Below are 27,968 nucleotides of genomic sequence, written 5' to 3' on the forward strand. Positions count from 1 at the left end.
AAAAGCTAACAGACCCTTTAATGCATGTCCAGGTTAAAAAATAATAATAATAATCAACGCGTGTGGCAGCCCATGAGACAGCTGTTCAGCCATGAAGGGGCTCGGTCCTGGCCAGAGCAGCCACGAGTCAACGGGGGCCTCACTTGAGCCGGAGCTTACGTTGGCCATCACTCTTGCAGACACAAATACCGCCCGGTCCTAAGAGGCGAACAGGCCCCCAGAGGCCAGGGCCCCCCTGCATGCCAGACTTCAAGAGGCCTCACCGCCTACTCCCCATCCTAAGGCCTGGAGTAACCTGTGCGGTCTCGGGGAACCGCTGTGAAAATTCTTGGCACAGGGAGGAGAGGCCCCAATTCCTCCACGTGCCTGAAATCCAGCTATAACTGGACGGTTGGGAGGGGGTAGGGGAAGGCGGCAGTGATCGGACTTCCGGTGAGCCCAGGGGGCCAGAGGTTCGGACCCAGCTGCCGAGCACCCAGTGTGAGACTTGTGGAGAGATGGGGGAGGTGGGGGAGAGCGGGGGTCTTTAGGACTCCGCCAGCTTCTTGTTGGTCTTGTTCAAGAGCCTCTTGAGGTTGGGAGACATGAAGTAAGGCCTCTCGGCTGAGCCATCATTCCTCTCCAGGTCCTCCACTGCGGAGAGAGGCCCCAGAGACGGTGGCATGAGGGGAGCCCATGGGCAGGGGGCTTTGGGGACAGGGCGGGAGAACGGGGGCCACAGAAAAGCCTCAGAGGGTTAGGAAGCAAGACACACTGGGACCGGAGAGGGGCAGACTGTGGTGGGCTCAGGACCAGGACACACACACGCTCCCCACACTCCCCAGGCAGGGTAGCCCCGCATGCACCCCCAGTCTACGGGGAGGAAACGAGGAGGCCTGCCTGGCCCCCACGCCTCCCACCCTCTCTACTCCTCGACTTCTGCCCGCTTCCCCTCCTCCGCACTCCCCTTCAACAGGATGTCTCTCAGCTCGGGCGACATGAAGTAGGGTCGCTCCTGAGAGCCGTCATTCCTTTCCAGGTCCTCACCTGGGCTCCCCCCAGGAACCGGCAGGGGGGAAATGGGGTGGTCAGGAAGGGAGGGAAAGAGGGAGGCAGGGAAGAACAGGGAAGCCAGCAGGCATGGAGTAGAGGAAGAGAAAAGAAAAGAAAAAACAAAAAAAAAGACAGATGGAGAGACCAGAGTTAGTAGCGGCCACAGACCCCCGCCCCAACAACGCCAGAAACTCCAAGCCGAGGGCCCAGGGGCACAGCATTCTAGCTGCAGCCTGGACCAGGGGACAACAGGACGGAGGAGCTCCGAGCGGAGGGAGAAGGCCGAGAAGGCATGCCAGGGCCCTCTGATGCGGAACAGCCAGTCCCCTGGGGAAGCTGGGGGCACGTGGCCCTTGAGCACATAGCCATAGCCCCATTAGATGTTATGCCCAGAGGGGAGAAGGCAGTCAGGGCCTGGCAAGGGCTGGGCTGAGGGGTCACTCACAGAAGCAGAGGAACAACGTGTCCACACACATGCCGTAGACACTGAAGAATCCATGGGCAATCAGGTAGGAGCCGATGATCACCGTCTAGGCAAGGGGAGCCAAGCTGTTTCCACCCCAGCTCCCAGATCCACTCCCACACCACACCCTCAGGCTCGATCCTGTTATTTCCCTGCTGATACGGCCACAGAATAACATCCTAAATTCAGCCATTCACTCCTTGTTTTCTTGAACCCCAGGGCCTTTGCATATGCTGCTGTCCTGACTTAATCTACTTTTTGTCTTTTTATCCTTCTGTTTTCAGTTCAAACACCCAAGTCCTCAGATACCACCTCCTCCAAAAAGCTGCTTATGACATCTGGACCCTGTTTTATGCTCTCCTAGCACCGCATGCCTGTCCCCTGAAACTGTCTGGTTGCAATTTTATGCATGTTTAGGGCATGACAGGCATAATGCCCTCATCCCCACTAGACTGTATCTATCCCACTTATGGCACACCCCCAACAATCTGGAGACTCACAGGCCCTTGGCAGGTATCTAATAAACATTTACAGACTGAAATGAGTGGACCAAGGAGAGATTAAATAACTTGCCCAAACTGACTCATCTTAGAGTGAGCAAATAGAGACTCAGATAAAAATCTAGGTCACGGGGCTCCAAGGCCTGCAATGCTCTCAAGATGATGACAAATGACCCTTCAGGGCCCCACCACCTCCCTGTCCTTATCCCCACCTCTGCCCCCCTACACCAGTCTCCTCACTGTTCCTGGCATAGGTCCGCCTCTGGGCCTCCGTATTTGTTGATCCCTGTGCCCAGAGGCTCCCCACCTCTCCTTCAGATCTTAGATCTGACATCCAGATCCATGTGAAGACACCTGGCCTTCCACAGCTGTCCACATCCTCCACCACAAGCTCTAACAGCTCCATGTACCTCTCCCCTGCGGCATAGGCACAAATTGGCACGGATCAGTTCGTAATCACACACCCACCCAGGTCACTGTTCGTGGAGGTCTATTTGCCTCTGAAAGGTAAGGTCCTCTTGAAAGAAGCCCTTCCTCTCCCTGGGGCCTGGTACACAGAAGGTGCTTACTACATGTCTGTGGACTAAATAAGTCATCAATCCCCCACCCCTGACCTCCATCCATATCTGCCTAGTGAAAAGAGACCAGGAGACCCCAGCACCTCCTTCTCCCTGGACCCCCCACCCATCCCCAAAGACCCATACCAGTATAGGGACCCAGTAATAATTGAGGGGCGGTGCTGTGTCTTGCACTATCCTGATCCGGTGGGTGAAGAAAAAGAAAGCCAGGATCCCTAAAGAAGAGAGGAAACCAAGGTGGATGAGAGTTCTGGCTAAAGGAAGTCCCCCTCCCCCCTGCCACGAGACCTCAGAGAACAGAGCATTCGTCACAAATGAAGACGTGTGGACCCAACAGCACTTCACAAGTCACCCTGATAGGCTCCCACAGCCCCACAGTCTGGCCAGCGGCACTCACCCACGCTACCCACGATCAGAAGTTTGCCCAACAGGAAAAGGAAGTCGGTAACTTTGTCTAGGACGGCCACTCTGCAGGGGACAGTGAGAAGCAGATATGAAGGCAGCCTCAGGGCCTGGGGGAGGAGGGAGGCAGCCCGAGGGCCGTGCTTTCCCTGACCTGATGATGTTTCTCATGAGCAGGAAGAAGGCATTCCTGGCCGAGGTGCAGAAATTGGTGCCGTAGATGGCAATCTGGAGGGAGGGTGAGGGGGGATCAGGCCCACTGGCTGGAAAGAAGGGTTCCCCGTTCCCAGCGGGAGCTGGCGGTGGGCTGGTTCTGGGTCCCAGGCCTCCTCACCATGATGTAGGCGTTCCTGTTGAGGAATCGGATGAACTTCTCCAGGCACCAGAAGCAGCACTTGAGACAGGTCATGAGGAACTTGGCAAACTTGTTCTCGGCAGCTAAGAGAGAAGTGAGGGAGGCAGAAGTTAGGAGAGAGGAGAGACCCCCGGTAGGGACGGACGGGGACACACACACACACACACACACACACACACACACCCCGCCCACCTCCGCCCGGCCTATTCAAAAGACAGGGAGAGGACTCTTGATCCAGAACCCCCGGGGTCCTGCCCCCCACTCAAGCAGGAACCAACCAGGCCCAGGACTCTCAGCCCAGACCCCTGGAAGGGGCCTATCATGAAGCCTTCCAACCCCGCCTCCAGGGACGAACCAAGCACGACCCACACTACCGTCCTGGCCCCGCCTCCCAAGCAGCAGCCAATCCTCGCCTCCTCCTTGGCCCCGCCCCAAAGAATAACCAATCCCAACCCCACCGCTGCCAAAAAGAAACACGCCTCAGCCCCGCCCTTCTCTGCACAGACAACGCCTTGCCTCTTCAGGAACCAATGGGGGCTCGGGCCTCTCGGCCCCGCCCCGCCCCGAAGTAAGAACTCCACCCAATGGGCTCCCTCAGCCGTTCCTCCACCTTAGAAACTAACTGCTCAAACTCCCCACTCCACCCTTCACACCCCAAGCAGAAACCCATCACAGTCCCACCGCCTTAACCGCCCTCACTTTAACCCGCCCTCCCCGTAAACCAATCCCCCACCTGCCCTCAGCCCTGCGCCCCAGCAGCCCAAGCAAGCCACCCGTGGGCCGTACCTTTCAGGCGCTGATCCAAGTACTCCAGCATCACTCGGATAATCTGCACGATGGCCAGAATGAGGGCACCAAAGGCCAGGGAGCCTGTGTGGTACCTGAAGGCCAAGGGGGCAGTCAGTGGCCATGCCAAGGCTCCCCAACCCCACCTCGCCCCAGCCCTAGCCCAGCCGGAATCCCACCTGAGCGCCCGGCCGAAGGCAGAGAAGAGTGGGAAAGCAGGCAGGTCGTCGGGCTTGTGCAGAGCCCAGTAGTAGGAGGCGAAGGCCCCAGCTAACGTGACCTGGCCCAGGGCCAGCACGAAGTTGGCCAGCCAGAAGAACATGAAGGCATTGAAGATCTGCAGGCCCAGCAGGGCCCGATGGTAGCCCGACTCACCCCCATAGAAGGCAAACTGGCAGTGGGCACCAGGGCACAAGCGGGACTCATTGGAGGAGGCGAAGGTCTGTGGGAAGGATGCAAGGCTGGGTCACAACACTGGGGCCAGGGGTTCAGAGTGGCTTCTGGGAATCAGGTCTGGGTCCGAGAGACCGTGGGGTGGGACAGGAGTCGTGGAAGTCACAGGTTAAGTCAAGGGATGGGGGTTTAGTACAGGGGCTTCTAAAAGCAAGACAGGATCATTGATTCCACAGGGGTCAGTGAGGCACGATAAGCTATCCTGGAGATCAGGACGGGATCACGTGAGGACAGTGCCCACGTGGACAGGACAAGAGTGGCAGAGATCAGTATGAAGACCACAGGGGTCAGCAGAGGGGCTTGTGAGAGGCAAAGAAGGGGTTCTAGAGGCAAGACCTGGCCATCACTGGGTTAAAGGAGAGGTACGGGGCAGGAAATGAAGTCAAAGGGAGAAAGACAGGTGGTTCAGGATTCAGGGTGGGCTGGGGGCTGCCAAGTTGGATCTCTTCCCCTCCCTGCTTCCCGCATCTAGCACCAGGCATACAGCAGGCACCAAATGTTTGCTGAATGGCCCCCAAGTGGGGAATAAGAGGTTGCAGATGGTCTGTGGGCTGCTGGGGAAAGAGGTGATCCCCACCTCAGGGTTGCAGGTTTTCCCAGCAAACTGGCAGGTGCCGTCATCAAAGATCTTATAGACGGCTTCATTGGAAGTGGACAGGAAGCTGGAGGTTCATTAAGGAACCTGAGGTTTGGGATTAGGGACCCTGGCGGCTTGTGAGAAAGGATCCATTCCCTCTACTGGGTTCTGGCCCTGTCCCCCCACCCCCCATCGGAGCTGCAGGTTACTTCTAGGCCAGTTTGGCCCTTAGCCGCCCCCGGGGTCAGGGATCCGGGTCTCAGGGTGGATACACAGCAGTGCTAGCCCAGTAGGCGATGCAAAGGCACAGCAGGAGGAAGGTGACCAGTGGGTACAGCAAGGAGCACATCACGTAGCCCACAGCCCTGGGGAGGAGATGAGACACAGGCATCAGGGCCTGAGCAGCCCCCCAGGACCAGCCATCCCAGCCCCCGGGGGCACCCTGCCACCCACCTGCTGGCTTCCTTGATGAGTGCGATGGCGATGAGGATTCTTTTCCGCAGAAAGATGAGCAGCAAGATGATAACGACCTCAAGGATGCTCAGAATGACCACTGCGGGAGGCAGAGGGGGGCCGAGTCTGCCAGCCGCCTGTCCCCGCTCCCTCCCAGGCCTCTCCGGGGCAGGGTTGGGGGGGCTGGGACTCACTGAAGGCCATCCATGTCTGCCGCAGGTGCAGATACACCCGGAGGTCTGTCTGGAAGCCAAGGTCCACCAGGGAGATGTCGGAGCCAGCCTCGCCCCGCAGTCTCATGTACTCCATGTAGCAGTGAAATATACCTACACAAGGGACCGACCTTAGCCCACCGGATGCTCACCCCACACTGCAAAGCAGGTGGGAGCACCCCCATTTAGCAGAAGCAAGAACCAAAGCTGCTCCTACCTCTGAGCCTTTGCAAGGATTCATTATTTGTGAGAAGGAGAGAGTGAGTGAGCCAGGGGGAGGGGGAGAGCGAGGGAGAGAGAGAATCCCACGCAGACTCCCCGCTGAGCATGGTGCCCAATTCGGGGCTCCATCCCAGGACCCCAAGATCATGACCTGAGCCAAAATCAAGAGTCAGATGCTTAAGCAAATGAGCCACCCAGGCGCCCCGCCTCCGAGCCTTTGTACTTGCTGTTCCCGCTACTTAGTATGGGATTTCTCACACCCTCCTGTCTCTACTCAAATGTCATATTCTTTTTTCTTCTTTTTAAAGATTTCATTTATTTATTTGTCACAGAGAGAGAGAGAGAGCACAAGCAGTGGGAGCGGCAGGCAGAGGGAGAGAAGCAGGCTTCCCACTGAACAAGGAGCCGAACGTGGGGCTCGATCCCAGGACCCCAGGATCATGACCAGAGCTGCAGGGACATGCTTAAAGGACTGAGCCACCCAGGCGCCCCTCAAAGGTCACCTTCTAATGAGACCTATTCAAACAGCTTCTCCCATTTCAAACCACAGTCCTTCATACTCAGCCTCTTAGCCCCTTCTCTCTGCTTGGACCTTCTAGAGGGTTTTCTGGTTTATTAATTTAAGATTTTACTTTTAGGTAATCTGTACACCCAACGTGGGGCTCCAATTCATGATCCTGAGATCAAGAGTTGCAGACTCCCCTGAGCTGGCCCAGCCACCCCCTGGTTTATTACTTCTTTCTTCTTTTTTAAGATTTTTATTTATTATTTATTTGTCAGAAGGGAGGAGAGAGCACACAAGCAGGCAGAGAGGCAGAGAGAGAAGCGGACTCCCTGCGGAGCAATGAGCCCAAGGCAGGACTCCATCCCAGGACACTGGGATCATGACCCGAACCGAAGGCAGCAGCCCAACCCACTGAGCCACCCAGGCGGCATCTTTTTTTTTTTTTAAGATTTTATTTATTTGAGAGAGAGAGAGCATGAGAGGGGAGAGGTCAGAGGGAGAAGCAGACTCCCTGCTGAGCAGGAAGTCCTATGTGGGACTCGATCCTGGGACTTCAGGATTGTGACCTGAGCCGAAGACAGTCACTTGACCAACTGAGCCACTCAGGAGCCCTGGTTTATTATTTCTTGTCCATCTTGCCCACACCCCCAGGACCCAGAAAACGGCCTGGGACACAGGCACTCAATCCAGGCTTGATGCACACAGGCGTACATGAGTGCGTGGCTAGGGGTCAGGATGCCCTGGGGCCTGAGGTCTTCCTTGCCACCCAGTTACGATTCATGAGTGGAGACTGAGAATGTGGGTATTAACATTCAGTGCGGTGGCATTAAGGATTTTCAATATTCCCTTTAGCTCTTTGTAGAGTGAATCTATAAAATGCAGATTAAGTAAAAACAAAAACAAACAAAAAAAAAACCAGGGATGTCTGGCTGGCTCAGTCGAGTATGTGACTCTTGATCTGAGGGTCGTGAGTTCAAGCCCCACACTGGGTGGAGAGAGAACTTAAAAATAAAATCTGGGGCACCTGGGTGGCTTAGTGGGTTAAAGCCTCTGCCTTTGGTTCGAGTCATGATCCCAAGGTCCTGGGATCAAGCCCTGCATTGAGCTCTGCTTGGCAGGGAGCCTGCCTCCCCTCCCCCACCTCTGCCTACATGTGATCACTGTCAAATAAATAAAATATTTAAAAATAAATAAATATAAATAAAAATAAAATCTTAAGGGCGCCTTAAGATCTTAAGCATCTGCCTTCGGCTCAGGTCCCTGGGGTCCTGGGATGGAGCCCTGCTGTTGAGCTCCCTGCTCAGCAGGGAGCCTGCTTCTCCCTCTACCTCTCCCTCCCTCTGCACCTCCCACCCCAGCTCATGTTCTCTCTTTCTCTCTCTCTCACTCTCTCTCTCAAATAAATAAAATCTTACAAAAGCAAAGAAAATCTTAAAAACAAACAAAAACCATTTGCCTAAAATGCTAGTGCCCAGCGAGAATCCACCATTAGCATGAATATTTTAGTATCCTGCCTAGGAGACATCCTTCCCCCCCAAACGTTTATCCAAACAATCAGAACGTGAAGCCCTGGGTTTTGTGCATTCCGTCTGGGTTCCACAGACCTGGGATCTACAGGGCCTTCCTCCACATCTCACCTGTATACTTTTTCTCATTAAGCCGCCTAACTAGTAAATACTCATTATCCCCAGTTTATAGAGGAAGAAATTGAGGCACGGGGAGGTTGAGTCACTTGCCCAAGGTCACAGAGGAAGGATTGGGCAGAGTTAGCATTTAAACTACCCACCTGGCCCCGCCCCCCCAGGACCCATCCCCCCAATCTGGTGCCAGGCACACATCTTTAACCACTATGCTAAGTGATCTGCTTGTGGATGAGCCAAAATGCAGCTCAGGCGCCCACCTGGAAGGCTATGATCTAACTCAGACCTCGTCGATACCCACGGAGGTTATTTCCAAGTGCCTACTCCCATAAACAACGCTGAGATGAACATCGTCACAAATATGCCCAATGAAATACAGATGGCTTAGGACAAGCTTCTCGAAGGCCAGGGTCAGGTCAGAGGGCAGAGGCATCTTGCAGAGTGCAGGGCTGGCGGGGGGAGGGTGCAGGCAGGGGGAGACGCACCGTAGCCCAGCACCAGAATCACCATGATGATCATCACCCAGACCATAATGCCGGCCAGGAAGCGCAGCAGGACGATGAAGAGAAGACTCATCAGCATGGCGATGACCAGGCCGCTGGGGAGAAAACAGGGGAATGGGGGGGCATGAGCAGCCCGCATCCTCTCACGGGCCCCAGACGCCACAGACCCGGGAGGGGGGTGCTTTCCCTCCCCACTTACATGACTATCCAGTACCAGGAGACTGTGTAATCTTCAAATATCCGCATGGCCAGCTGCCGCGCCTCGAGGACCCCGTTGGCCTTCCTGGTGACAGGCAGACAAGGCTTGTGCCAGGACCCCTCCCTGATTGGGCCAGCCCCAGGGGACGCCCCGGCCCACCCGGGAGAGCAGGACCCCGAGGTGGTGGGCTGCGTTGCAGTCCTCACTTGGCACCCTCCACCAGCTCTGTGACGTTCTTTCGAGAGCCATGCCCGTCTTCGTAGGTCGTCTCGTTGCCCACCATGAGGACCCCCTTGTGGGCGTGGATGGCTGGGAAGCATCGCCGGGCCACTGCATGCAGCAGGGAATGAGACCAGTCAGGCTGAGCCCCTGAAACCTCCCCCCATCCCCGCTGACCACTCCCTCCTCCCCCCAAGTTTGCAGAACCCCAGACTCACAGGGTTTGCTGGGGATGAGCACGGCAGGGCAGTCGCCATCCCGAAGCACCTCAGCCACACCCTAGCAAGAAAGGGAGAGGGGTTCGTGCCCCAGGCCACCACCCTCCACCTCACCCACCCCCAGGCTCGCCTCATACCTTGTTGCTCTGGAAGCCAGGCACACAGAACTGCTTGTAGTACTCAAAGTCCTGGGATGTGTGAGCGTTCAGGTAGGTGAGGTAACGGTCGGGGCATTTCTCCACGCAGATCTTGGGGGGACAGGAGGCAGGGGTTGGGTGGGATCAAGACAGACACCCGATCCCCACGCAGGACAGAGGCCCTGCTTCCCATTCACCGGGGGAAAAGAAAATTTCTTCTCTGAGAGAGAAGTCCCGGGGGGGAGAAAAGGGCCCAGGGATGGAAAGCAGGGGCGGCAAAGAAGGTAGGGGAGCGGCCAAATTACCTGGGGGGTGGGACACTGGAATTCCAGCAAGACCAAGGGGCTGGCACACTTCACAATGTTGAAATAGAACAGGAAGGGTTTGTTCCTGGGGTTGGGGAAGGGAGATGAAAACTCAGGATTTCTCAACCTCCCTACATATAATATCTAATGCAAGCAACCCGAAGCTCTGCGGGCTGGCTCATCGAACCATCCCAACAGCCTCACGAGGGTGGGACTGCGATGATCCCCATCTCAGAGAGAGGAAAATGAGGCCCAGAGAGGTTGAGACACTCATTCTAGCTCACACAGCTAGGGAGTGGCACAACCTGGACTGAACTGGCTTTTAGCTCACCTGCTTAGCCCACCCTCCTGACGTCAGATCTGGGACGGTCAACTCTCTGTTCCTCCCCTACATTGTGAGCTCCCAGAGGACAAGACTCTTAATATCTCATTTAGTGAAACATCCTTGAGGCCTAGAACAGCGGCTGGGGACAGCGGGAGCTTTTTAAGTACTTGCTGACTGGACTAACAGGGATGGAGGTGGGGGAAGCCTAGAACCTTCTCCCCAGTGCTCATGAAGCCATCCTGCCCATACCTCTCCAGTCCCACCTCCCCCCAAGGAGACAGACTCACGCATTTTTTGTGCCCTTCTGCCCGCAGAACTCGCCTCGGCTGTCGGTGGGGTAGATCACCTTCCGAGGGTCCCCATGGGTCCAGGCTGTGGAGGGATCCAGGGACACTGAGGCACTGCCATTCCTCAGCACCATGTCTGCCCTAGAGACTGTGGTTTGTCCTCCCACCTTGGAACCCCAATCCTGTGCACGGCCTCACTCACCTATGATGCCTACCGCCACGTAGCCCACAATGGCCAGAAGAAGGAACACACAGCAAATGATGTCCGTGCAGCCCCTAGGGAATGGAGAACAGCATCAGGGTGGCAGACTTGGGGCCCTGGGGTCATGGACCCCAACCTGCCCGGCACACATGCCCATGTCCACGTGTTATTTGGACGCCTGTTCCTTAGTGTTATGCTGTACTGAAGAACCCATACATTTTACTTCTTTATTTTTTAAAGCAAGCTCTACGCCCAACACTGGACTAGAACTCACACCCTGAGATCAGGAGCCCTGGTGTGCTCTACAGACTGAGTCAGCCAGGGGCTCCTTACATTTTGATACCTAATGCTACACTGTTCTTGAAGCAGCTGGCCACAATGTTCAGTTCTCTTTTGATTGAGAGTGCCAGTTTCCCTCCCACCTTTAATAGCAACAGGGATTAATATTTTTTAAAGTTTAAACTATTTTATTTTTATTTTTTGGTAAGAGTTTATTTATTTATTTGAGAGAGAGTGAGCGAGAGAGTACAAGCTGGGGAAGCGGCAGAGGGAGAGAGAGAAGCAGGCTTCGCTCTGGTCATGATCCCAGGGTCCTGGGATTGAGCCCCAAGTTGGGCTCTCTGCTCAGTCAGGAGTCTGCTTCTCCCTCTGCCTCTGTCTACTGCTCTGCCTACTTGTGCTCTGTCAAATAAATAAAATCTTTTTAAAAAATTCATATTTTGAAGGGCGCCTGGGTGTACTCATTGAGTTAAGCCTCAGCTTTCTACTCAGGTCATGATCTCAGGGTCCTGGGATCAAGCCCCCTATCGGGCTCTCTATTCAGCAGGGATCCTGCTTCCCCCCCCCCCCCGCCTGCCTGTCTACTTGTGATCTCTCTCTGCCAAATAAATAAATAAATATATTTTTAAAAATTCATATTTTGAGGCACATCCGTAGCTCAGTCAGTTAAGTATCACACTCTTGGTTTCAGCTCAGGCCATAGTCTCAGGGTCACAGGACTGAGCCCCAGGTTGGCTCCCAACTCAGCATGGAGTCTGCTTGGGACAATCTCTCTCCCTCTCCCTCTGCCCCTTCCCCCACTCACATGCACCTGTGTGCATGCTTACCAGCATGTACTCTCTGCTCTCTCTCAAATAAATAGTTCTTTAAATTTTTCGTATTTCCAAATTCCCTCCAAAATATACTGAGCCACTTAGATTCAGAGCAGCATATACGCCATTTTTTTAATCTTTGCGGGTCTGTGATGGGGCCATTCTATTCCGCATTGTTTCAAATCCCATTCCTTGACGTTTAGGTGAATTTGCACACTTTCCCATTAACTTCACTATCTACAGTATTTCTTGTTCTAGAAATTATCTCTTCTAATCTTTTGCCTGAGTTTAACATTCATTTGTAAAAACTCTTGGGGGGCCCCTGGGGGGTCGTGGGCAGCTCAGTTGGGTAAGTATCTGCCTTTGCTGTAAGTCATGATCTCAGGATCCTGAGCACGGTCTCCAAGTCAGGGTCCTTGCTTGGTGGGGAGCCTGCTTCTCCCTCTCCCCTCCTGCTCTCTCACAATCCCTATCTCAAATAAGTAAATAAATAAAAATCTCAAAAAAATTTAAAGACAGACTCTGCATATGAAAGAAATTAGTTCTTTAATTGTCAAGTCACAAATACTGATCACCAGTCTGCTGGAGAGGAAAGAAAGAGTCTAGGGGGTAAAGAAACAAGGGGGAAGTGCTAGCAGAGACCCCTCCCCTCCCAGGAACCCGGAGCCCTTACCTGTGGTAAATGGGTCCTTTGAACGTAGGGTCATACTTCTGTGGTGTTCCTGAAAGTCAGCAAGATGGAGCAGGGTGACCGAGAAGGGACTGCGAGACCACCCTCCCCAGAAGCTCCCAGGGGTGTCTCGCACCCTGGGGAAGAGTGAAATCCAGAGACTCAGCGGCATTTCCCGCCTCACCCACCTCCAGCCCCCAGGGCAGGTAGGCCAAGGCAGGGGAAGCCATCGTGACTGTCAGAGAACAGCCCCGAGTTATCAGCTGACACTGGGGAGGGGGCAGGACTGGGGACAGAGAGCCGGGGAGGGAGGCGAGGGTCCAAGGTGGGATCTGGAGAAGGTTCCCGCAGGGGTACAGGGCGGGGACCTCCGAAGACGGGGCCCTTCAGTGGAGGGGGTCTGGAGGGAGCGCTGAGAGGCAGCTCCTGGCGAGGGCGAGGGGCGACCCGCAGGGATGGGCAATTCTGCTCCCCGCTCTTGCTCGCGGCGGGGTCGTCCCACTGCCCCCTCCGAGAGGCCGAGCCTGGGTGCGGGAGGGGGTGCTGCCTACCGTGCTTCCCGTAGTAATGCTGCTGCTCGCCCCCCATCCCCGCGGGCGTCCGGCCGCCGCGGCCGCCCGCCTGCTCCGAGCCCCCTCGGCGCGGGTCTGCAAGCGCGGGTGTCCCGTGGGAGGGACGGACCGAGATGGACCAACCGACCGGCGGCGGCTCCTCCCAGCCCGGAGCCAGGCGCGGCGGCCCAAACCGGTCTGACCGGCCCTAGCTGAGCGGCAGCCTCCGGACGGACTGGCGGACTGGCCGATGGAGGGGAGGGGAGAGGGAGGCCGGGCGGGGCGGCAGCTGCTCCCGCCACTCACAGGCCACCCGATTTAGCCCTCTCCGCCCCCCCCACCTCCCAACTGCCCAGCCCCCACCGGGGAACCCTGGCCTCACCCCGCGGCCCGGGTACTCCCCTATGTCCCAACCAGGCGACGCCGCCTACGCCCCCTCTCAACCCAGGAAGGGCGCCTCTTGCTGCCCCATTCTCCAGGTATGGAAACTGAGGCACGCCGGGAGATAACTCTAGATATAGGCGCCGCAAAACAGGCAGATGGCTGAACCCAAACTCCCAAATATAGAGTATTGGCGCTGAAAACTCAAGCCGGTGGACCCGTTTTATTTCGGTCTGCATTAAAAAAAAAAAAAAAAAAGAAATGCCAAATGAAACATCGGGAGAATCCATATAAACACCCACGTCGCGGGCCGCCTGGGTGGCTCAGTTGGTGAAAGGGTCTGCCTTCAGCTCGGGTCATTATCCCGGAGTCCTGGGATCAAGTCCCACATCGGGCTCCCTGTGCCTCTCTCTCTCATCGCTCATGAATAAATAAATAAATAAAATCTTAAAAAAGGTATAAAAAAAAAAAAACCCACGACAAACCATAAAAGACTCAATCTCAAAAAACTGACTGAGGGGGCGCCTGGGTGGCTCAGTGGGTTAAGCCGCTGCCTTCGGCTCAGGTCATGATCTCAGGGTCCTGGGATCGAGTCCCGCATCAGGCTCTCTGCTCAGCAGGGAGCCTGCTTCCTCCTGTCTCTCTGACTGCCTCTCTGCCTACTTGTGTTCTCTCTCTCTCTGTCAAATAAATAAATAAAAAATCTTAAAAAAAAAAAACAAAACTGACTGAGGGTTGCTGGGGGGAGGGGGGACGAGAGAGGGTGGTGGGGATATGGACATTGGGGAGGGTATGTGCTATGATGAGTGCTGTGAAATGTGTAAACCTGGCGATTCACAGACCTGTACCCCTGAGGATAAAAATACATTATATATTTATTAAAAAATGTAAAAATTAAATTTTTTAAAAATCTTAAAAAAAAAACCCCACATGGCTAGTCTCTTGAAGACTGGCAAAATGAGACCGGCCACCCAGATGCCCCATCCCTGCCTGGCACTTTGCGGCCCCCAAGACTAGACACCTGAGCTCCCCATCCGTTCACATAGCCCGATTATAATCCTGAAGCCACTGTTTTGTAGAGCAAGTGTTTATGGAGCACGTACTAGGTGCTGGCCCAGGGCTGGGCACTAAGCATGGTGGAAGACGAGAGACCCAATTTTGTGGGCTTGTTCTTGTAGAACTGACATCCTGACCAAACGGCCCTAGATTCCAACATTTCCTTCTGCCCTATCCAAGCCAGAGGGCAATTCAGCCAGTATCCTGCCTACCCTGAGCCCCCTCAAAAGTAGCAAACCGGGGCGCCTGGGTGGCTCAGTGGGTTAAAGCCTCTGCTTTCGGCTCAGGTCATGATCCCAGGGTCCTGGGATCGAGCCCCACATCGGGCTCTCTGCTCAGCGGGAAGCCTGCTTCCTCCTCTCTCTCTGCCTGCTTCTCTGCCTGCTTGTGATCTCTGTCTGTCAAATAAATAAATAAAATCTTAAAAAAAAAAAAAGTAGCAAACCAAGACTGGTCACAGACCCATCACAGGATATCAGGAGGTATACAGGTGGCACAGCAATTTATAGTTGGCGCAGATACACTGTAGTCAGGGTCGAGGTGTTTAACTGCTGTGGGGGGTATAGGTACACGGGGACTGCCAGTATGGGGCACAGCTGGTGTGGCGGCATATAGCCAACAAAGAGGTAGACAGTTGCCATGGGTCTGTTTAATCAGTGTGGGGTACACAGCAGGGGTGGGGGTATACAGCTGGTGCAAGGTATACAGTTGGCAAAGAATTGTATAACCAGTACGAGGGTATACAGTCAGCATGGGGGCACACAGCTGGCTATACCCCCCTTACTGTATTCTTACACACCAACCATCCACTCCCCAAGCCAACTGTATGCTCCCTCAATCACGGGGCCGTTGTCACTGTACCCCCAACAGTTTGGAGGCCAGCGATATACTTCGTAGTGTGGTCGATGACCGTTGGTGCCATGGCACAGTCACCAACAGGGTTCGATAGTGTGGTCATATACAGTTGGTACTCAGTAACTCTGCTACCTCAAAGTCAAGCATCCCCTGGTGGGGCTCTCTGGTCACTAACTCAGCTTGTCCCTAGAGCGATGCACCTCCCCCCCACCCCAAGGGCCTCGAGCTGTAGAAGCCCCGCCTGACCCCAGGCAGTCTTTAGCAAACAGGGGAGGTTAAAGGCGCCAAGCCACTCCCTTGAGTGACCAGGCCTCCCAAAGTAACCCTGTGGTTCCCATGGTCTCTGCCAACCCCAAGGCTGGCTGGTCCTACCCACCCAGTCCAAGCAGTGGACCACAAAAATAAATAAATAAATAAAACAAGCCAGGCACAGGCTACAGCCTCTTCCCAGCTACACTAGGTCCCTTGGGGACACTCTTGCCAACTCAGGACTCCAGTCACCAGCTCCACCCTGACGATCTATCAACGTTGGTCCCCTGGGCTGTGCACCCCCTGTAACGCCTGTCTTCTGGAGGTCTTGTGGGTGTCTCACATTCACCACAGCCACATGCAAGCCCCTGGTGGTCCCCACCCTGCCCTGGCTCAGAAAAGGCAGCTTTGTCTTCCCAAGTGCTCAGACCAGAGACCTGGGGTCCCTGGGCTCTGCCTTCAGAATTTATCAAGAACCCAACCCCTTGTCACACAGCTGTGGTTTCCTGCCTGGGCCAGTGCAGGCAGCTCCCTCCACCCTGGTCTCTTGGCTCCCACCCTCCCACTCCCCTCACTGTCTGTTCCCTCCATAGCAGCCAGAGAAGCCTGTTAATACTTCTGCCCAGAACCTTCCATGGCTTCCACCACCTCTTCATCATGCCCCATAAGGCCCCATATGCTCTGCCGGGTCCCCTCCCTCTCTCCCCTTCGCTTGTTTGCTTCAGCTTCACTGGCCTCATTAACCCAACTACAAACTCACCAGGCAAGGTCTCACCTCAGGACCTTTGCACCGGCTGTTCCCTCTACCTAGAAAACTCTTCCCAGAGATGTCCATGTGGCTCCAGTTCATTGAGGCCTCTGTTCAATCATCCCCTCCTCAGAGAGGCTTTCTCTGACCATCCTATCCAAAATAGCATCCCTTTCCCCTTGACCCCATCACCCCATTTACATATGGCTTGTTTATTGTCTGCCCCCTTGCCTATTCCCAGCACAAGGACAGGGATTTTTTTTTTTTTTTAAGATTTTATTTCCTTATTTGACAGACAGAGATCACAAGTAGGCAGAGAGGCAGGCAGAGAGAGAGGAGGAAGCAGGTTCCCTGCTGAGCAGAGAGCCCAATGTGGGGCTCAATCCCAGGACCCTGAGACCATGACCTGAGCCGAAGGCAGAGGCTCCACTGAGCCACCCAGGCACCCCACAAGGACAGGGATTTATGTCTGTTCTGTTAACAACTGTTCCCGGGGCCCAAAATACCACCTGGCACTCAGTGTTTGTTGAGTGAATAACCATAGTACACAAACCATTTAAAGACAGCTAAGACTGGGGGCGCTTGGGTGGCTCAGTCGGTTAAGTGTCCAACACTTGATTTCAGCTCAGGCCATGATCTCAGAGTCCTACGGGGCTCTGCACAGCTTGGAGTCTGCTTGGGATTCTCTCTCTCCCTCTGCTCCCCCTCCCTCCCTAGCCCGTGTCCCAGCTTGAGTGTGTATGCACATGCCCTCCTTCACATAAATAAATAGTATCTTTTTTAAAAATTTTATTTGTTTATTTGACAGAGAGAGATCACAAGTGGGCAGGGAGGCAGGCAGAGAGAGAGGGGGAAGCAGGCTCCCCACTAAGCAGAGAGCCCGACGCGGGACTCGATCCCAAGACCCCGAGATCATGACCTGAGCCGAAGGCAGAGGCTTAACCCACTGAGCCACCCAGGCACCCCAATAAAGAGTATCTTTAAAAAAAAGAAAGAAAGAAAGAAAGAAAGAAAGAAAGGAAGAAAGAAAGAGGGCGCCTGGGTGGCTCAGTGGGTTGGGCCGCTGCCTTCGGCTCAGGTCATGATCTCGGGGTCCTGGGATCGAGTCCCGCGTCGGGCTCTCTGCTCAGCGGGGAGCCTGCTTCCCTCTCTCTCTCTCTCTCTCTTTCTCTGCCTGCCTCTCCATCTACTTGTGATCTCTCTCTGTCAAATAAATAAATGGAATCTTTAAAAAAAAAAAAAGAAAAAAGAAAGAAAGCTAGCTAAGGCTGAGAGTAAAAACACTGCTTAGAGGTTTCCAGGTGCATGCATTTAAGAAACTAATTTGTGAATTTTATATATAAAGTATTTAATACATGATAAATGTGGAATGTTCAGTGGGCACGGAAAGGATAAATCAATTCGTCCTAAGCCTTGATTGCAATAGGAGGGAAAAAAGTTAACTTCACCCCCAACACATAGCAAAATAAATTCCACATGCATTAATCACGCAAAATAGAGTCCCTTGAAAGGCAGCCAGACTGGCAGAGGGGAAGAAACCATAAACAGCTGGGGCGCCTGGGGGGGCTCAGCTGGTTGAGCGTCTGCCTTCTGCTCAGGTCATGATCCCAGGGTCCCAGGATCGAACACCCTGTCGGGCTCTGTGTTCAGCTGGGAGTCTGCTTCTCCCTCTCCCTCTGCTCCTCCCCTCACTCATGCTCGAGCTCTCTCTCACCGTCTCTCTCTCACTCTTGGATAAATAAAATCTTAAAGAAAAAAAAGCTGGTGCTGGCTGAGGAGTGCCTGTCAGACTCTAGCTCTGTCATTATACTGGACGTCCTACCATCAACCCATTTTACAGTGGAGGAAACCAAGGCTCGGCAAGGGGAAGTGGCTTGCCCAGCTACCTAGCAACAAGTGGAGGGCCCCTACTCTAGGTTTGATGGGTGAGTGGGAGCCACTGAGAGTCTTTGAGCAGGAGCATGACCTGGCCAGGCTGGGGAGGGCAAGACACAGAGAGAGGTTTCAGCTCTGAGAGAAGTTGGTGGCTGTGGATGGGACAGTGGGGCCATGATCTTGCTGCTTGAAACTGAGTTGTCTCTCCGTGAGATGGAACTAAAGATACAACACAGCACCTGCCATAGGCTTGGCGTTGCTACTGGCATCCCTCAAGAAATGCCAGAGGGAACAGTGGTAAAGCCATCTGATGGGTTCCAGGAGCTCTTGTTAATGTTAGCAAGGAGGGGAGGTAGGAGGGGGGTGCAGGTTGAATACTCCTGGATTCTGATCATTGAGTCTGATCTAAACCCGCAGGATGAGAACTTGCTGAGTCTTTGCAACAACACTGCAAACTAGTAACAGGAGAGATGCCCTGATTCCTCGGTTTCACCGTCCCTTACCACGTGCCGGGCACTTTTCCAAAATGTCACAGCGACTTTGCTAGATGGATCCTGTCCTCACCTCCATTGGAGGGATGTAGACATGGGGGCCCCCAGCGAACTGTGTACCCGTGGTAAGCCACAGAGTAGGGCTACCCACCCAGCTCGTGGGTTAGCTTTGGATGAGATGCCCAGGGCTGCTGTAACAAATGACCACCCAGGGGCACCTGGGTGGCTCGGTGCGTTAAGCCTCTGCCTTCGGCTCAGGTCATGATCTCAGGGTCCTGGGATCCAGCCTCGCATCAGGCTCTCTGCTCAGCAGGGAGCCTGCTTCCTCCTCCCTCTCTGCCTGCCTCTCTGCCTACTTGTGATCTCTCTCTCTGTCAAATAAATAAATAAAATCTTTAAAAAAAAAAAAAAAGAAACCATAGATGACCACCCACCTGGGAGCTGCAGGGAATCTGCTTGAGATTCTCTTCTCCTCTCCCTCCTTGCTTGTGTTCCCTCTCTCCCCATGCCTCTCTGTCAAATAAATTCTTTAAACAACAACAAAAAAAGGTCCTACATTTATTTATTTAAGATTTTATTTAATAATAAATCAGTCAGAGAGACAGAGAGAGAGCGCGTGAGCTGGGGGAGGGGCAGAGGGAGAAGCAGGCTCCCCACTGAGCAGAGAGCCTGATGCGGGACTCAATACCAGGACCCTGAGATCATGACCCGAGCCGAAGTTAGACACTCAACTGACTGAGCCACCCAGGCACCCCCATAAGATCCTACATTTAGGGGCACCTGGGTGGCTCAGTGGGTTAAAGCCTCTGCCTTTGGCTCAGGTCATGATCCCAGGGTCCTGGGATCGAGCCCCATATGGGGCTCTCTGCTCGGTGGGAAGCCTGCTTCCTCCTCCCTCTCTGCCTGCCTCTCTGCCTACTTGTGATCTCTGTCTGTCAAATAAATAAATAAAGTATTTAAAAAAAAAAAAAGATCCTACATTTAATCTCATCTGCAAATTCCCTTTTGTCCTGTAAGGTGACATAGTCACAGGCTCCAGAAGTTAGGTCGTGGACATCTTTGGGGTGTGGGGACTGTTACACTGCCTGCCACACAGCATAACCAGGGGTTGACAAACTGTCATGGGATGGTGGTGGGGAGGAATCCACCCACGGCCTGTTTCTAGAGGACCCAGAACTAAGAATGGTCTTTACATTTTTGAAGGGCTGAAAAACATCAAAAGAGGAAGACTATTTTGTCATGTGCAAATTATATGGAATTCAAATGTCGGCAGCCATAAGTTAATTTTTCTTGGTACCCGGCCAAGCTGGTTCCTTCTCATGTTGTTTGTGGCTGTTTTCAGGCTTCAGCAGTAGAGCTAGGTTGTAGGGACAGATCCTACGTGGCCTGCAGAGCTAAAAATGTTTACTCTCTGGCCCTTTGCAGAAACAGTTTGCCACCCCCTGGTCTCAAGGCTCTGAACCAAGTGTTGAACCCGATTCTGTGCTAGTGGATTTCACAAGCTTTCTTTGGGGTGTGTGTGTGTGTGTGTTTTAAGATTTTATTTATTTGAAAGAGAGACAGAGCCAGCACAAGCAGGGACAGACAGCAGAGGGAGAAGGACAAGCAGACTCCCTGCTGAGTGGGGAGCCCAGCTTGGGGCTCGATCCCAGGACCCTGAGATCATGACCTGAGCTGAAGTCAGATGCTGAACCCACTGAGCCACCCGGGTGCCCCCGCATGCTCTCTCTGTAACAACCAGGAGTGGTTCTCATTGCCCACAGGAGGGCTAGGGGGATGCACATGCCCTTTCCCTCTCCAGGCTGCCATCTTCCGATCCGGAGAGTGGAATTAATACTGACATTTTGCTTCGTGGGTGTTGTCAGAATTCACTGCTCAAAAAGCACTTAGCACAGGTGTGAGGTTCAACAAACACTAACGAGGGGGCGTGGTCCCATTTGACAGAGAGGGCAAAATGAGGCCACAGGCTCAGACCACATAGCCAGGGAGGGACGGAGCTGTGTAAATCGAACCAAGGCCCTTCTGGATCCAACCCAGGCCTTTTCCTCAGCAGATACTGAGGGAGGCAGAACTGAAGATGGAACAGTGAGGGGAGAAGGTGCGGGAAAGTTGGGCCAATACGCCAGGCTGGGTGGAGGAGGCAGCCCTTGGGTTCTGGCGTTGCTGGGCACAAAGGCCGTCCCAGCCGGTGCAGTGGCTGTAGAAGATAAGGAAACTGATCCAGGCTGCTCAGTTGTAATGCCGGGGCCAGGGCGTCAAGTGCCACCCAGCCCCCACAGCCTCCAGATTCCGGCCAAGTCTCCACGGCCTACAGCAGCCCAGGGCCTCACCCACACAGACGGGCCGGCTCACCCCTGCCTTCCCTGACATCTGTGCCTAGGGAACAGGATCCCAGCCACCCACATGAGTCCCTTTGATAGAGTCTAGGGATAGCTTCGCGGTAGGAAAGCCAAGAGTGACATTCCTGGTCACAATGCTAAGAGTAAAAGACAGAGCCCCTACTATGTGCTGGGCCTGCATTGGCCACCAAAGCAGACATTTATTTCTAGAAGCTCCTGTCATCCTCACAAGGCTCTGAGTGTATAGGGCCCAATACAGAAACCAAGGCACAGGGATGCTTCATGACTTGCCCCAAATCACACAGCCAGGAGGAGCTGGGATTTGAACTCTGCTCCTGACAACCATGCCCTTGAACTCTATGCTCCATGGTGTACCCCCCACCCCGGGCATTTACCAGGGACCAAGCTCCTGGCTAAGTGTTACCTGCAATGGTTCACTGAACCCTGGAGGCGGCCTCAAGAGGGAGCCAATACTGTTGTTAACCCCATTTTATGGATGGAGAAACAGACTCGGTATATGAAAGGTTCAGGGACACAAAGGGTACAGGTGGTACAGGGCAAGGAAGAAGACAGAGGAGTAGAGGCGATGCTGGGTTCTAGAACCTGGCTGAGAGTCAGAACTCCATGGTAAGCTTTTCTGTAGACGTGCTTGTTTGCTTAGCACCTTGGTACTTAATGATCCATGTACCAGGATAAGTGCAATCAACTTGGTCCTGGTCTCCTGACTTCTGCCACTGCACCTTATAGTGGCCAGAGGGCGCCTGTGAGCACCTGACTCAGGCCAGCTCCCTCTGCACAGAACTCTCAATGGCTCCCATGGCTCTCAGTACAGAAGCCCAAGTCCACAGGCCATGCCCTCTGCCTGAAACATTCTACACGGTTCCCTCCCTCCTGCTTCTGGTCACCTTCGGGTGGTCTTAAAATTTTCAACTCTGCCTACAGGCCCTACAGATGACTCCTCCCCCTCTTTCCTGCATTATGTTTCTCCTGAGTCCTTTTCTGCCATTCTAAGACCATCCCTCCTATATCTTAATGCTAATACCTTGTCTGCTTCCCTCTCCAGAACACCAGCTCCACGACTGCAACACCTGCTCTGTTTCCAGGCTCTAGAACACAACCTGGCTCACAATGCCCGCACAGTAACCGTTTGAAGGGGGTTACGAACAAACTCGCTTCTGTTAAGTAAATCCTATGCTTATGGGGTAGAAAACTTCAACCAGAACAAAACTAAAGACTAAGGAAAATCACTCTCCCTCTCGCCCTTGGCCCAGAGCCCAACTTCCTCTCCCTGGTTTCCCTTTCCTACTTCCAGACAGAGTCTAAGTACACATGCATAAGCAAATTTGTAGCTCTTTACCGCTCTCCCAACACATACCCTGGTCTGTTACACACACTGTCCCTAACTTTGTTCTTCCACACGCTCACATAATCCTTCCTTGTTTCCCAACAGAGAGGTTGCTTAGACCTACTTCAACTTTTTTACAAGGCAACATAGTATCCCACTCTGGGAACAGTACCATTTGTCATTAAACCAGGCTGAGGAACTTTTAAAAATACACAGAAATTAACAGGCTAAGCTCCTGCAAGGGGCTTCGTGGTCCTGTCACCTCTGGGATGAGGACAGCTGGCCGAGGGGATGCAAAGGGTTCTTTTACTTGGAAGGCTAAAATATTCCGGGTGATTGAGGGCTTATTTTTATTTTATTTATTTATTTAGATTTTATTTATTTATTTGACAGAGATCACAAATAGGCAGAGAGGCAGGCAAGGAGAGAGAGGAGGAAGCAGGCTCTCCACGGAGCACAGAGCCCCATGTGGGGCTCGATCCCATGACCCTGGAATCATGACCTGAGCTGAAAGCAGAGGCTTTAACCCACTGAGCCACCCGGGTGACCCGAAGGATTATTATTTTTTATTTTTAAAGATTTTATTTATTTATTTGAGAGAGAGACAGTGAGAGAGAGAGCATGAGCGAGGAGAAGGTCAGAGGGAGAAGCAGACTCCCCATGGAGCTGGGAGCTCGACGTGGGACTCGATCCCGGGACTCCGGGATCATGACCTGAGCCGAAGGCAGTCGTCCAACCAACTGAGCCACCCAGGCGTCCCCATCCGAAAGATTATTTTTAATTTTCAGCACCCCTATGCCCCTATAGAGAGAATATATTAATTTTATTACATAAGAGATTAAAATCTTATGTAAAAACAAGTCTCCTGAGGCGCCTGGAGATTGACTGGGGAGGAGCACAAGAGAACTTTCTGGGGGTAATAGGAAGGTCCTTACCTAAGCTCTGCAGATTTTTCTTCTGTTAAAGGCCACATATTTAAGACTTTAAGCTTTGTGGTTCACATATCATCTCGGTCACATATTCCTTTTAATTTTTTTTAACAACAATTTATAAACAATGGAGCCATTCTTAGTCTATTGGCTTTACAAAAACAGGCCTCAGCCCGACAATGCAAATAAAGTTAACACTATTTTTTTTTTTTTAAGTAGGCTCCACCCAGCATGGAGCCCAACACAGGGCTTGAACTCAGGTGACCCTGAGATCATGACCGAAGCTGAAATCACTTAACTGACTGAGCCACCCAGGCACCCCTATACTTAACACTATTGAAATGTACAACTTCAAAAATGATTAAGATGCTACATTTTCTAAAAGATTTTATTTATTTATTTGAGAAAAAGAGAGTGAGAGAGAGCCTGAGAGGGGAGGTCAGAGGGAGAAGCAGACTCCCCACTGAGCTGGATCCTAATACTCCAGGATCATGACCTGAGCCAAAGGCAGTCGCTTAACTAACTGAGCCACCCAGGCACCCTAAGCTGCTACATTTTATGTGATGTTTCTTACCAGAAAAAAATTAAAACTAAAGTAATAATACTGATTGTCCCCTCCCTGGGCATGAGGGGCTTTTGGGGTGCTCGTAATATTTTTGTTCCCCCTGATGTGGGTGCTGATTTCATGGATGTGTTCACCTTGTGAAAACTTCTGGAGCCTCATACAGTTAGGATCTGTTTCCTTTTACGTATGAATTGTCTGCTTCAATAAAAAGCTTAAAATATGGGGTGCCTGGGTGGCTCAGTGGGTTAAGCCGCTGCCTTCGGCTCAGGTCATGATCTCAGGGTCCTGAGATCGAGTCCCGCATCGGGCTCTCTGCTCAGCGGGGAGCCTGCTTCCCTCTCTCTCTCTCTGCCTGCCTCTCCATCTACTTGTGATCTCTCTCTCTCTGTCAAATAAATAAATAAATAAAAATCTTTAAAAAAAAAAAAAAGCTTAAAATATTCTCCTTGACTGGTTAACTATAAGATCGGTTCAATATAAGATGGTTTATCCATGGGCTCAGGGGGTTAAGCCTCTGCCTCTGGCTTAGGTCATGATCTCAGGGTTCTGGGATCAAGCCCTGCATCAGGTTCTCTGCCAGTGGGGAGCCTGCTTCCCCCTCTCTCTCTGCCTGTCTCTCTGTCTACTTGTGATCTCTCTCTGTGTCCAATAAATAAATAAAATCTTAAAAAAAAAATAAGACAGTTCATCCACAAATGCACTATTTTTATGCAACTGTCAGAAACACCGAAGAAGCTTTCCAGGCACTGACATGAGACATGTCTCCAAGACATATTAAACAAAGAAAGCAACAAAAAACGAAAAAAATCAACAAAGAAAGCAACATGTGAAACAAACATCTTTTCATGTGTAAGTGTCTGTTGAGTACCTACTAGGTCCCAGGCACTGCGGACATACCTTCAGACACACAGACACACAATCCTGCCTCGTGGAATTAACACGCTAGAGATTTGCTGGTATTTTTGTAAAAGGAAAAAAAAAAAACGCAGCCATTAGATAAAGAACATGTATGTAATTGCACGCGAAGTTAAGACTAGTCTTGTACGCCTAGACTCCATTTGGAAGAAAGCACAAGATGCTGGAACTGCGATGTGTGCCAAGAAGAAGGGTGTGTCACGCTGGGAGAGGAAGCAAGAGGGAGACTTTTCATGATAAAGCTAGGCCGTCTTTGTATCCTTTGTATTGTGAAGCATGTGAATCCCTTTGAAGTATCCAACTTTGGGGTGGGGGAACACCCATAAAACGAAAATAACAAAAAACAAAAATAACAACAAAAACCCAACTTTCAATGAATAAATAAATATCCCCTCCCAACATTTTTTTTTTTAAATCAGATGCCAGATTCCCACAGCCTAAGTTGGATTCTCTAGCAAATGGGGCCAGGGAATCTGCTTTTTAAACAAGCACTGTTGGGGCGCCTGGGTGGCTCAGTGGGTTAAGCCTCTGCATTCGGCTCAGGTCATAATCTCAGGGTCCTGGGATTGAGCCCTGCACCGGGATCTCTGCTCAACAGGGAGCCTGCTTCCCCCCCCCTCTGCCTGCCTCTCTGCCTACTTGTGATCTCTGTCTGTCAAATAAATAAATAAAATCTTTAAAAAAATAAACAAGCCCTGTTACTTTGGTCTCACCTCCCACCCACCCACCCCCAAGCCCTCGGAGAGAGTCTGTTGTTTTGGGTTCTAGAATCTTTTTCCATGATCATGCCCAGGGTGGGTGGGAAGGATGGCAGTAGCCATTGCTCCCATCCATCAGGGCCAGGAGCCATTTCTCTAGATATGGTGTCTGCTGAGGAGGGAGCTTCCTGCCCTGCCCAGGCCAGCCAAATCTATTTTTAGAGAGGGCTGCTTTTCCATCAGCTCAAGGAAAATCCATGTCCCCAGAGGCCTCCTGAGCAGGTAGATCCCACCAGCCACTGCGGAAAATGCTGTCCACCAGTGAGTATGGTCTGCCCAGCCCCGCAGATAAGGACCCAGAGTCTCCGAGAGGTCTCCAACACGCCCATGGCCACACAGTCGTAAATGTCAGAAGCAGGATTTGAACCTGGGTGTCACCACCCCTAAATTCACGGTAACACGATGGACCGGAAGGCATTGGGATACAAGGGATATGTGAGCACTGGGATTTCTCAGCAACTCTTGCAACATTATTCCCAAAGGAAAGCTCTTCATTTTCAGGCAGGGACTTCTCGTGGCAGCCTGGAGGCCCCAGGGTTTTGGTTGATAAGAACGGACAATTTACAAAACAAGTGAGACCTGCCCCTCCCCGCCCCCCACTTCAAGGAGTCAAGCCAGGTGGCTCCTCTAGAAGCTCAGATGATGGCCTGGCTTTAAGACCAGCTGAAGTCTCCACCTCAGGCATCCTTGTGCCCTAGAGCAAAACAATTATGTGGTTTGTTTGCTGTTCCTTCAGCCTAGAACACACTTCTCCCAAATATTCCAGCGGCCCTTGGCTCCAACACCAGCCCTTGGTCACCTAAAATAATCCCAGAGGATTCTCCCGCACACCTGCTGTCCTGTTTTCTGCTCCACAACACTTACAACAACCTAAAATCATATATTTATTCAAGGGTTTTTCTGCTTTGTTCACTGTCTAGACCCTGCCTGTACCACACTCAGTAAATGCTTGTTGATGGAATGGGCTTCTGGCATCCAACGCAACCTCTGTTGGGCACAGAGGTCCCCTGTCTGGAGTGTGGGTCTGGCCGGGCCTGGGAGGGTTTGCTCAGGCCCACCCATGACTGGATGGCTCCCTTTGGCCAAATTCAAGGCTTGGTGAATCACATCCCTGTTCACTCTGCCATCCCTGGCCCCCCAGCCCTGCCTTACAGAGACCCAAGATCCCTCAGCTGCTGCCCACAGGAAGGCAGGCCCTGGCCAGGACTCTGGGTTGAGATTCCCAGACCAGAGACAACCAGCCACACCCAAGGGATGCCCAGCACCCCCCGACCGCAGGGTCTGAGGCTTGAACTAAAACCAAGAGCAAGAGGCCCCTGGAGGTTGGGCCAGCAGCTTCAGGCAGGGAGGGAAGTGGCTGGGTGGTGGCCTGGTCCCTGTGTTTCCCGCTGGGCTGGGCAGGGAGGGTCCCAGTCTCCCCCACCTCTCTCCCTCTGCCCTGCTGAGGCCACTGTCCCTGGTGGCAGCAGCCCCAACGAGGCCCATCTCTTGTCAGCTTTGTTTTTCCTGATTATTTTTGAGCGGTTTCCTGCCCCCTCCCCAAAGCTTTCTGTCTCACAGTTTCCAGGAAGTTCTTGTCACACAAGGAGGGGCAGCGGCGCCCCTTTGCCCCAGGGGAGTGCTACGTGGGACCTGTGCCCAGCTCAGCCCTGGGACCCAAAATGGAGAAGAGAAAGGAGAAACTGAGGATGGCACTCCCCTCCGTGGGAACCCGGGGAAGGAAGGCACTGTAGGGCAGGGAGGAGCCTCATCTTGGCCCCAACTCCTGGGCCCGCAGCCGAAGGCCATCCGCCGAGGTTCGCGGGAGGGGAGTCCGCGTTGCAGGGACCTCGCGAAACGGTAGCGGACACCCCCAGTCCCTTGCACGCGGCCGGGAAAGTTTCTCAATGGTTTCCTGCCTCTTTACTGCCCCCTCGGTGAGGGCGCCCTTCTTTCCGTCCTTCCAGGCCGCTTGCAAGAACCGACTGGCTTCCACCCTCCCCAGCATTGAGTCTGCCCAGGCCTGCCTCAGTTTCCCCATCTCGCCAGAAGCCCGGGACCGCTACTTCTCGGGAGATGCGAGCAGAAAAAAGAAGTGGACCAAGGCAACCAGAAGAGGGGGATTTGGGGAAGTCGGGGCCCTATCCCTTTTCCGAGCCCCGGTCTCCAAGCCTCCCCTCCCCCGCCTGGCATCTGAGCCGCCAGATAACGGGACCTCCCCGGGCGGAGCATGCGCCGTGCGTCCCGGTCCATCAGCCGGAGGGGGTGCGGGGGCTCCCGGGAGAGCGGACGCGGGGAGACCCGGCGGGAGCAGGGGGGCGTGGGCTCCGCGCAGAGCGGAATGCTGGGCCGGGAAGCAGGAGAGGGCCCCAGCTGCAGCGCGGGTGTTTATAATCCCGGAGGTACCCCTCCCCCAAGGCCCCCCAACTCAGCAGAGGCGACCCCGGGCCCGAGGCAGCTCCTACCGTAGGCTCCGTCCTTCCGCTCGTCCTCCATGGCCGCGTCGGGCGGGGAGGGGAGTCCGAACCCGAGCGACCCCAGCCCGCGCGGGCGGGAGGCTCCGCGGGCTGCAGCGCCCCGCCCCTGGCCCGGCCCCGC

At 53.4% G+C, this 27,968-nt stretch overlaps 1 protein-coding gene across 3 annotated transcripts; it reads right to left on the reverse strand.

Annotated features, from left to right (window-relative positions):
• Positions 1-27,968, reverse strand: SLC44A2 (solute carrier family 44 member 2). 3 transcript variants are annotated; one of them, XM_047702582.1, is made up of 22 exons: positions 27,836-27,968; positions 12,338-12,386; positions 10,574-10,647; positions 10,372-10,456; positions 9,760-9,844; positions 9,455-9,565; positions 9,318-9,378; positions 9,087-9,210; positions 8,881-8,964; positions 8,664-8,776; positions 5,794-5,925; positions 5,600-5,699; positions 5,419-5,511; positions 5,147-5,231; positions 4,296-4,558; positions 4,117-4,211; positions 3,310-3,413; positions 3,130-3,203; positions 2,971-3,041; positions 2,700-2,788; positions 1,478-1,562; positions 1-1,026 (listed from the first exon to the last, which is right to left on the reverse strand). In XM_047702582.1, the coding sequence occupies exons 1-22, from the start codon at positions 27,864-27,866 to the stop codon at positions 905-907; spliced, it is 2,130 nt and encodes a 709-aa protein (XP_047558538.1). In that variant the 5' UTR covers positions 27,867-27,968; the 3' UTR covers positions 1-904. The 3 variants fall into 3 exon arrangements, with proteins under 3 accessions (XP_047558538.1, XP_047558532.1, XP_047558545.1); XM_047702576.1 differs by lacking the exon at positions 27,836-27,968 and adding an exon at positions 12,886-13,124; XM_047702589.1 differs by lacking the exon at positions 27,836-27,968 and adding an exon at positions 12,886-13,122 and having other exon boundaries at positions 1-633.

Source organism: Lutra lutra, chromosome 1, assembly GCF_902655055.1.
Source record: "Lutra lutra chromosome 1, mLutLut1.2, whole genome shotgun sequence".
In the NCBI taxonomy this organism is placed as follows: Eukaryota; Metazoa; Chordata; class Mammalia; order Carnivora; family Mustelidae; genus Lutra; species Lutra lutra.

Coding starts and splice junctions, on each gene's coding strand:
- SLC44A2 (XM_047702576.1), bottom strand. CDS start 12,922: ATGGGGGGCGAGCAGCAGCATTACTACGGGAAGCACG. Junction 8,777..8,880: donor TCCTGGTACTGGATAGTCAT/GTAAGTGGGGAG, acceptor TTTTCTCCCCAG/CGGCCTGGTCATCGCCATGC. Junction 5,512..5,599: donor CTCATCAAGGAAGCCAGCAG/GTGGGTGGCAGG, acceptor TCTCCTCCCCAG/GGCTGTGGGCTACGTGATGT.